At 40.2% G+C, this 8870-nt stretch overlaps 1 protein-coding gene across 1 annotated transcript; it reads right to left on the bottom strand.

Annotated features, from left to right (window-relative positions):
• Positions 1-6496: 6496 nt before the first annotated feature.
• Positions 6497-8844, bottom strand: LOC141703776 (phosphatidylinositol/phosphatidylcholine transfer protein SFH10-like). The gene is made up of 7 exons (XM_074507202.1): positions 8608-8844; positions 8215-8292; positions 8023-8124; positions 7892-7941; positions 7591-7724; positions 6921-7297; positions 6497-6796 (listed from the first exon to the last, which is right to left on the bottom strand). Exons 1-7 carry the CDS (start codon positions 8842-8844, stop codon positions 6716-6718), a joined length of 1059 nt encoding a protein of 352 aa, XP_074363303.1. The 3' UTR covers positions 6497-6715.
• Between the last annotated feature and the right edge of the window lie 26 nt (positions 8845-8870).

Below are 8870 nucleotides of genomic sequence, written 5' to 3'. Positions count from 1 at the left end.
AGATATTTCCCTGAATTTTTGCGCGTAATTTTGAAGTTCGGACATTGGAAGTATTATGAATATTAGTCAATATGTTTCAACTAATAAATGTAACTCATGACAGGCTTTTCCACTTGTAGCACATTTTGGGGGATTATACTTTTTGGAGAGTACCGAAGGTCATCAAAGAACTTATATTGCTTAGTTGCATGTTGTTAATGTTCATTTTCACAGTTGAAGTTCTCATGGCATTGTTTTGGCAACGGAGATGACTGTGATTGTATATTTGAGTAATGCATCAGTTTTGTAATTTATGATGTCATGTCTCTGGGATACCTTCTGGCTTCTGTAAAAACACAAAAAGTAACAGGAAGATTGATGTGTAAATTCAAACAAATTCTTATGTAATAAACAAATAGTTTAGAAATCCAAATTCTTATGTAAAACGTATTGTTAAAAGAATAAATTTACATTGTAATTTGAGTTTCTTGATTTTGAAGTATCTTGGCCATTGAATTTTCCATTGTAGTCATCCTTTCAGACAAGGCCTCAACTTTTCTAGAGAGGTCAGCCTCCTTCCTAAGTTTCAACAAAATTTCTCTCATAGTGGATGCAGGAATTTGATCTTCCACTATCTTCTTGACATTGTCCTTAACTCCAATAATTTGTCCTTTAATGTCATCCATATATTGATTTGCTTCAAATGTTGATCCCTGTAGAGTTGCAGTGACTCAAATTTGAAGGGAGTAAGGACTTTATTTCTGCATCTGTACCTGTGTCAATGGATGATTTTTGTCTGATTGATAAGCTTTATCAGAGTTGAAATGAGATGAATGTTGCTTTTCCTGTTGAACATCTATGCAAGTAGGTGTGAGCTTGAACTAGGGCCTTCACCTCCCCTATGTTCCTTACCTCCTCATTAAATTTTATTCAGTTAAAATTTTAAACCTCGCCCCGGGGACCATTACACAATCCACGTGTACTTAGAAAAAATTTACCCAGTTAAAATTTTATTAAAAGTTCTCAGCCCAACCCGGGGACGACACACAACCAAGTGTACTTAGAAAAATTTCAGCGAATGATAGCAAAATACAGATACAGAAAGGGAAATATATTTACATGCTTGCCCAGGCAAACCAAGCCCCGGACCAAATCCAAACCAGAGTCACACGAAATTCAAATAACAAGTTTAAAAGCCACAAGGGCTAAGTCTGCAACGATAACAAACTAAGAAAACAAATTACAAAGCACGAAGCCTGGATCTTCATTCTTCAGTTCTCGGGAAGAGGATAAGTCTTCCCAGGGACCTCTTCGGGAGGCGGAGGCGGCTGCGTCCCGGAGGTGCCCTCTCCGGCAGTTTTGGCCTCCTCACGACGGAGCTCTTCTATGAGGTACAACTCTATGAACCCGTCCATATCACCGTCCGGATTCTCATGCAAATAAGCAGAAGCAATGTCCCAACAAATATTGACCTTCTCAAAGATCTTGTTGTTGAGCTCCTCGTAATAGGTTGGAGTACCCCGAAAGGACTGAAGGACCTCCTCTGCCCGGGGCCTAGAAGCAAGCTCCTTCTTTAAGTTCTCCACCTCCGCCCGGAGGGATCCAACCATCTGCTCAGTAGCCTCCCGAGCTTTCACCGCTTCAGCAACAGCCTGCTTGTGCTCCCGAGATTCCTTCTCCTTCACCTCCCGGTACTTGGCAAATATTTCCTTCTCACTAGCCAACTCCTTCACCGCTGTCTTATTCTTATCCTCCCTTATGCGGTAATTATGAAGGATGGTAGAGCAGCCGCTGATCCGAGCGTTAGCCTGAAAGAAAATGACTCAGTACTGATCAAAGGGAAGAAAAAAAGATGATAAGGGAACACTCTTACCTCCGAAACATCCCGAACAAGATAATCAAAGAAGGTATCCAGATCCTCCTTGGCATAGCACTCGAAGTCAGCAGGGATGGCATAGTTGTCGAACATCTCGTTCCGACGATCATCCAGAGTCATTCGGGCCAACAGGCTCTTCAAAGCATCCTCCTCCACCAGCTTCTGGCTCTCCTCCTCAGTAGGGCCCGCGGCAGAAACCCTCCTACGCTGGGGAGTCCCGGAGCCACCAGCAGCATCTTCCGCAGCCCTCCTCCTGCGAGGGTTCAAAGCTCCAACCTCCTCTTCATCCAGCTCCAACACCTCAATCTCCTCGGGCTCCGGGATAATAGGCGTGGTAACCACTGGAACACTCTGCCTCACGCTGTTCCCCGAAGAACCAACATCCCGAGCCTCTGAACCACTACCCGCACCAACCTTCTTCTTACCCGAGTCCAGCTGCACAACACCACCGATCTTCCTGATCCTCCCAGCCAAATCCTTGAACTGTTGCGATATAGCGTGATGGAAAGGGTTAAGGAGCGAAAGACCTGCACAAGGAACAACAGTTTAGAAAAAGACTACTCGCAAAGACATACATCAAGAAAAAGAACAAGGAAAAACTTCTAAAGTAAACACTTACATCCAACATTATATAATGTTGGTTATCTAAAAAAGTATCCCGGGTCCACTGGGCACCCAGAGCCACCACAAAATCGTACATCTTCGCCAGGGCATCTCCACCGAGCCACTCGGCTGGGAACCTGTTATTTTTCAAAGCACTTTTATACACAGGCATAAACTCCAGGTCCCCACCCCAGACGAAGATGAACTCCTGGTGCCAGCCCCGGAGCGAGTTCAACATAAAGACATGTGCACTTTTGGCATCGGCAGAAAACCCACAACCATCTATGTTGAATATGAACTCAAAAAGGGGAGGTAGGGTGGATTTCTTAATCTTAAAAAGGTAGTGAAAAAGCTTGAAGGTAGGGAGGTACTTCTTCACATGACAACAGACAAGGAACCAAGAAACCCACTTAACAGAATTCGGGGCCAACTGAATAAAGGGTATCCCGTAGACATCACGGCATAAAGACCTGATGAATTGGTGAAGGTTGGGCCTCATGCTACGAAGATGCTCTAGAGGAATAGCTACCCAACCACCCACAGGACGGTGATAAACCCTCTCATGAGGCTCGGGCCACCTCCACCCCATATCATCCCCGAAGTGAAAAACGGCTTTCACTAAGTCATCTATTGCTGGAAGGTATATTCCGAAGGTCGGGGTGATGGGGAGCTGGAACATAGCCCATCCCGGGAGCGTTATAGAAAAGCTGATCCATACGGACCCCATCATAAGGCTCTATTCCCCCGGGCCTATAAACAGCAGAAAGGTCCCTAAAATAGTAATCATGTGGGGGACTATTCTCTCGGGTCTGAACAAAATAGTGGTCTATATCTTCCCAAGACCCGTCTCTTCTACCCAAAGTCTGTCCGCGGTTTAAAAGGAAAGTGGGCAACTCCTCAACTACAGGTTGGCGACGGGGAGGCATGTTCTCTGGTTCCGGGGAAGTCACTTGGAGATTGGTCGGGAAATCCAAAGTAGGGGCGGTCGGTCTACATTTAAGGTTGGCCAATTGTTTCCTTCTCCCTCTCCTAACCATATAACCCTGGAGTGTATGCCATTTCGTAAAAGAAAAGAAAGAGAAAAAGAAAAACAGAAAGCCACTCAGAAATAATTAACCTTCGAATCAAAACACCAAGGTATATCCTACAATCTATACATACTATATACGCCTACAATACAAGTCATGAACAACCACAAAAGCCAGAGAACAAACCCATTTTATTGAAGAAATTAAACCTCTTATTCAGACACCAAAACACAAACCCAGATTCAGTACAAACATCAATTGCGTTTATGCAAACAAAACCTAAAAATCTAAACAATAAACAACAGCATGTTCGATTCACCAAAACTCGACACAACAAAAGTAAACTAATTCGGATGACCGAAACGCATGCATTCGAAGGGCTCAGACTACAAGTATTCATTAAACAATCACGAGAAAGAAAAGAATGAAGAAAAGTTCGAAAACTTACAAGAAAGCAGGAGAAATAAGGCGGCTTCAAAGAGAAAAGCTCCCAAAATTGCCTCGAAGAAAAGTTGCAGAGAGTGTTTGGTGTTTATAATGGCGTAAAGGAAAAAGAAATGGCACGACAGGAGTATTTATAGGCACACATGAGATAGTAACCCACTCAACTGCCACACGATCGTGTTCGTCGGATGAAGACACGTGGCACAATCTTGAGCGTCAAGAAAATAACCACCGCAGTTAATGATTACATCACTGTAATTATTTAACAGGCGCGACTTTTGAGGAGAAAAAGGGGGGAAACTGCAACGTTTCGTATATATACATATATGTATACATATATTCCTACAGGAAGCTCAACCGTCACTTGACATTTCGGGGAAAACGCAAAAATACTGTGCACCTATCACATATGTACCTGCCAGCTCAATCATGGGGCCTACCCAAACACAATCCCGGGGACTTGTATCCAACAACACCCTGGGGTTAGGGGCTACAAATCAAAGGAAAAATACAAAAATTTTCCAAGTGACAAAAACTAAAAGGCCTACCCAAACACAACCCCGGGACTTGTATCCAACACACCCCGGGGTTAGGGGTCACAAATCAAAGGAAAAATGCAAAAAATTTCCAAGTGACAAAAACCAAAAGGCCTACTTAAACACAACCCCGGGGACTTGTATCCAACAACACCCCGAGGTTAGGGGCCACAAATCAAAGGAAAAATGCAAAATTTTTCCAAATGACAAAAACCAAAAGGCCTACCCAAACACAACCCCGAGGACTTGTATCCAACAACACCCCGGGGTTAGGGGCCACAAATCAAAAGAAAAATGCAAAAATTTTCCAAGTGACAAAAACCAAAAGGCCTACCCAAACACAACCCCGGGGACTTGCATCCAACAGCACCCCGAGGCTAGGGGCCGCAAATCAAAGGGAAAATGTAAAAAAAATTCTGAATCACGCAGCTCATAACACACGCTCCGAAAAAGAAGACTACTCCCCCATCCAGGAAACCCGCATAAGGGAATGAGAGGCAAATGATATGCCATAAATAATCAAGCCCAAATAAAGAAGCAAAAGCCCAGATAGAGACACCCCAGACCCAAATTGGGGTGGTCCCCGGGGCCACACGGCACATGACAAAAATGTCAACTGTCTTATGTTACCCAAAATGGAACAATTGCATCCGAGCCGTCCATATGTAAAGATCCGAAGACAATACTGGTGGAAGAAGGACACCCAGCCCCACAGTCGATCCAAGCCGTCCAATCACTCACCAACCAAGAATGATCAAAGGTTAGGATGAAGAGGTACAAACCCCAAAAACCCTAAATCTCGGGACCTATAAAAGACCCCAAAAAGAGGATTTTAGGGGTTGAAAAACATTTAACTGCTACACACCTATACACACACCACTATACATATTTTGAAAAGCTCCTTCTTCTCTCTTCTTCTTCTTCAAGAAACCACGTGGACAGGGTTCTAGCATATGTGAGAGAGGAGAAGACCCGGGAAGAAACAGAGTTATCATCATCTAATTCAAATATTTATTATGTATTATTGAGGATCTTCATTATTTAAATTAAATAAAGTTCCATTCCATGCATACTTTAGAATTCTATTATACAAGTACTGTTTCACATATCAATCTTGAGATATTCGTAATTTCATAGAATCATAGTAGAGTATAAAATAATAGATTTTTTGTATACGATGAAGCAAGAAAAGATACTCTATATACACGATGTTGAATTCTATGCCATAGTCCAAGCCCTTCGTCATTGACATCCCTACCTCATTTAAAGAAAATTTATACTAATTTATGATCATGAAACTCTAAAACATATCAACAATCAAGGAACCTTAGGTGAAAGACATGCAAAATGGATTACACTTTACAAGAATATGCTTTCATATTAAGACATAAGAGTGAAAAAAATAATCAAGTGGTCGACGCACTTACTAGGATAGTTTCTCTTCTCAACTCAACAAGCATGGAGCTTGATGTGTTCAATTCCATTCCAGATATGTACCGCAAAAATTTAGATTTTGGGCATATTTGAGAAAAGTGTAAATTTGGACAAAAAGATGATTATATACATCAAGATGATTTTTTGAGTAACCGCTCGCGTATTTCAAAATGCTCTTTTAGAGAATATATTACTCTCTTCGTCCCTAAAAACGTTTTCTATTTGTGTTGGACACGTTTATCACCGCACACTTTTGATTGTTAATATCTTTAATTTCGTATTACTATTAAATAAAAATTTCATTATATTAAAGTACTCATAAATACGGATTGTTATCACTCATGATTATATTTAATTTTTATAGATTAAACATAAATTAATAGTCAATCGCTTTACATGAATAGTGTCAAAAGTCAAAATAGGAAACGTATAATGGGACGGAAGGAATATTAAAAAGCTACGAGAACTTGGTGAACACTTTGGACGAGGTAAACTTTTTATTGATCAAAGATAAGTATTTTTGGGAAAATATTTATCGAGATGTGAACCATTTTTTTTTTGAAAAGATGTTGAATATGCCAGACACGCAAATGAGGTGTCCAAAACACATGTTATTAGCAGCCAAGAACCATGCCAGAGAGTTTATACTTTATACAAATGAAATGAGAGGAAATTGGATATAGTCCTTTCTAAAAATACAAAATGCTTTACACTGGGTACTTAACAAGGTAATTCTGAAATGAAAATAATGACATATTTACCAACTTCTAGCTTAGCACAGTATATACCTCCACTAATACATTCAACTTTGCACTCTAGAAAATAAACTTCTTTTTCTTCTTCTTCTCCATGAAGGCTATGAGGTGTGCTTGTTGCACAAGGGCATCATCAAGATCCTGAACAGATACCATGATTAGACATAGGTGCAGCAACATATATGAACACCATTCAAGATTTTGTTGTTTCTTTGATCTAATCATCAATTAATAATTTTTTTGAAAAAAACAACTAAACCTATACCTTTTTGGTAGCTGAAATCTCTTGTTCTAGATCATGGACACGAGAGAAAGCTGCATTCGGCATTGTTGCCGGTTTCTGGCTGAGAATGATGACTGTTTCCTCAAGATTGCTTATACGCTTCATCTTCATTAAGTAGTCATTGTGAGATACAGTTACTGAAGGCATATTGTAGGGATGTGCCTGACCTCTAACAGAATCATCAGCACCAGGCATAGAGCTGGAGTAGAGAGTGGCAGCAGTAAGCCTTCGGTAAACATTTCTAGTCAGTTGGACTATAGCCGCAATGCCCATCAAAAGGGTCATCATCCCATTGAAAATCTGGCTGCTTAGTCCATCACTTGGCTTGCATGGATTATGGATCGGGTAAAAGTGTTGAGCTATCAGATGTAACAAAAAAATATTGAATGTCATAATTCAAGTTGATACCAGAATGCCCTGACACTCAAATTAATGATTATGAATAACATTAAAAGAGCTAAAGCAAAACAAAAACAAAAAAATCATTAGGAATACTTATCTGAATATAGCAAGGTAAGATAATGTATATACCTTGGGAAAGGGCAAACTTGTCAGCTTGCACGGAGTTTGTCCAAGTTGCAAGTAATATTTGTAAGAAACAAAGTACAGAGTATTAAATAATAAAATAATGAATCCCCATTTCCCAGATATTAAAATTTGAAAACTGAAAGAAGACAGAATACAACCTTCATGATCTCAGGATCATTCCATGGCCCCTTATCCGATTGCATACAGCCACCTTTCTTTGCGCAATCACAAGTACCTCCTAAAAACTCTGGGAGCTCACTAGAGAAAGAAGAGATTAGCTTTAGGTGCCTAAGAGATGCTCAAGTGGAGAATGCATGCCCATTTTGAAAGGATTTACATAAAATTATTTCATAAAACCTAACAGCTCTTTTCCTGAACGACATTCAGAAAGGAATGTTACACGTATTTTATATTTTGAAGTTTACCTAGCATCAATTATCTCCAGCAACTTGCTTTGGTACTTATTTCCAAGGACCTGGTATACAAAGCCATTACCTTGTTTAGCAGGTTGACTTCACTACTATCAGAATCATTGTTATCATGGATACAAACATACATTGATCTTGGCAGTAGTTTTTGGGTCAAGGAATGATTTGACTGTGTTCCACAGTAGCCTGAATCCAGAGCCAGCATTAATGATGTACATGCGGCACAAGGTCTACAGTAAATCAAGTAATAAGGAGTTAAAAACTTCAGGCACAAATTAGGAAAGACTAAGAAATTAGTGTAACTACAGAGAAGTTATTACCTCGGGGTGATTATTACCATCAATACTCTGAATACGTTGGAAAAGGTCCCTGGCCGCTTTATTAAAACTTTTCAGTCCCTGCCATTCAACCACGTAGGTAACTCATTTCAATTTTACAGCACAGTACCTCTCAATATTAAGCCATGTCTTCTTTTCAGATGGAATAAGAAAAGAAGCAACGTGAAACGCGATAAAATGCTAAATATTACAAAGGTAAGACGACTCAACAAAATCCATTGGTGTGCTATAAAAAAGCAACAGAAATTTGGAGACTGAAATGCATTTAAAGTAAAAGATAACAACTATCCCAACTATGCGCCATCAAAATTTCAGCAACCCTACGTATTATGAGAATATCCACATACCACCCCTTGTACATCAAGAATGGTTTACCACCCCTTGTACATCAAGAATGGTTGTGCTTTGATCAATATGTTTCTTTGCAGCAATTGAGCAGGCTGGAAATTTATCATTAAAGTTCCTCTCAAATTCTTGAACATGATACTTAACATAGCGGTCTAGTGTAGTGGCTTGCATGATCTTGTTAGCATCAACTTTACCCAAACTTTCAATATAAACTGGTTGTCCATCTTTATCAACTCCATGATGACCTTGAGGATAGTATAACATTATCATCCATATGGATTTATATATTA

Source organism: Apium graveolens, unplaced genomic scaffold, assembly GCF_009905375.1.
Source record: "Apium graveolens cultivar Ventura unplaced genomic scaffold, ASM990537v1 ctg7099, whole genome shotgun sequence".
In the NCBI taxonomy this organism is placed as follows: domain Eukaryota; kingdom Viridiplantae; phylum Streptophyta; class Magnoliopsida; order Apiales; family Apiaceae; genus Apium; species Apium graveolens.
Note: the sequence above shows the minus strand (reverse complement) of the source record. Positions and strands in the feature narration are given on the sequence as shown.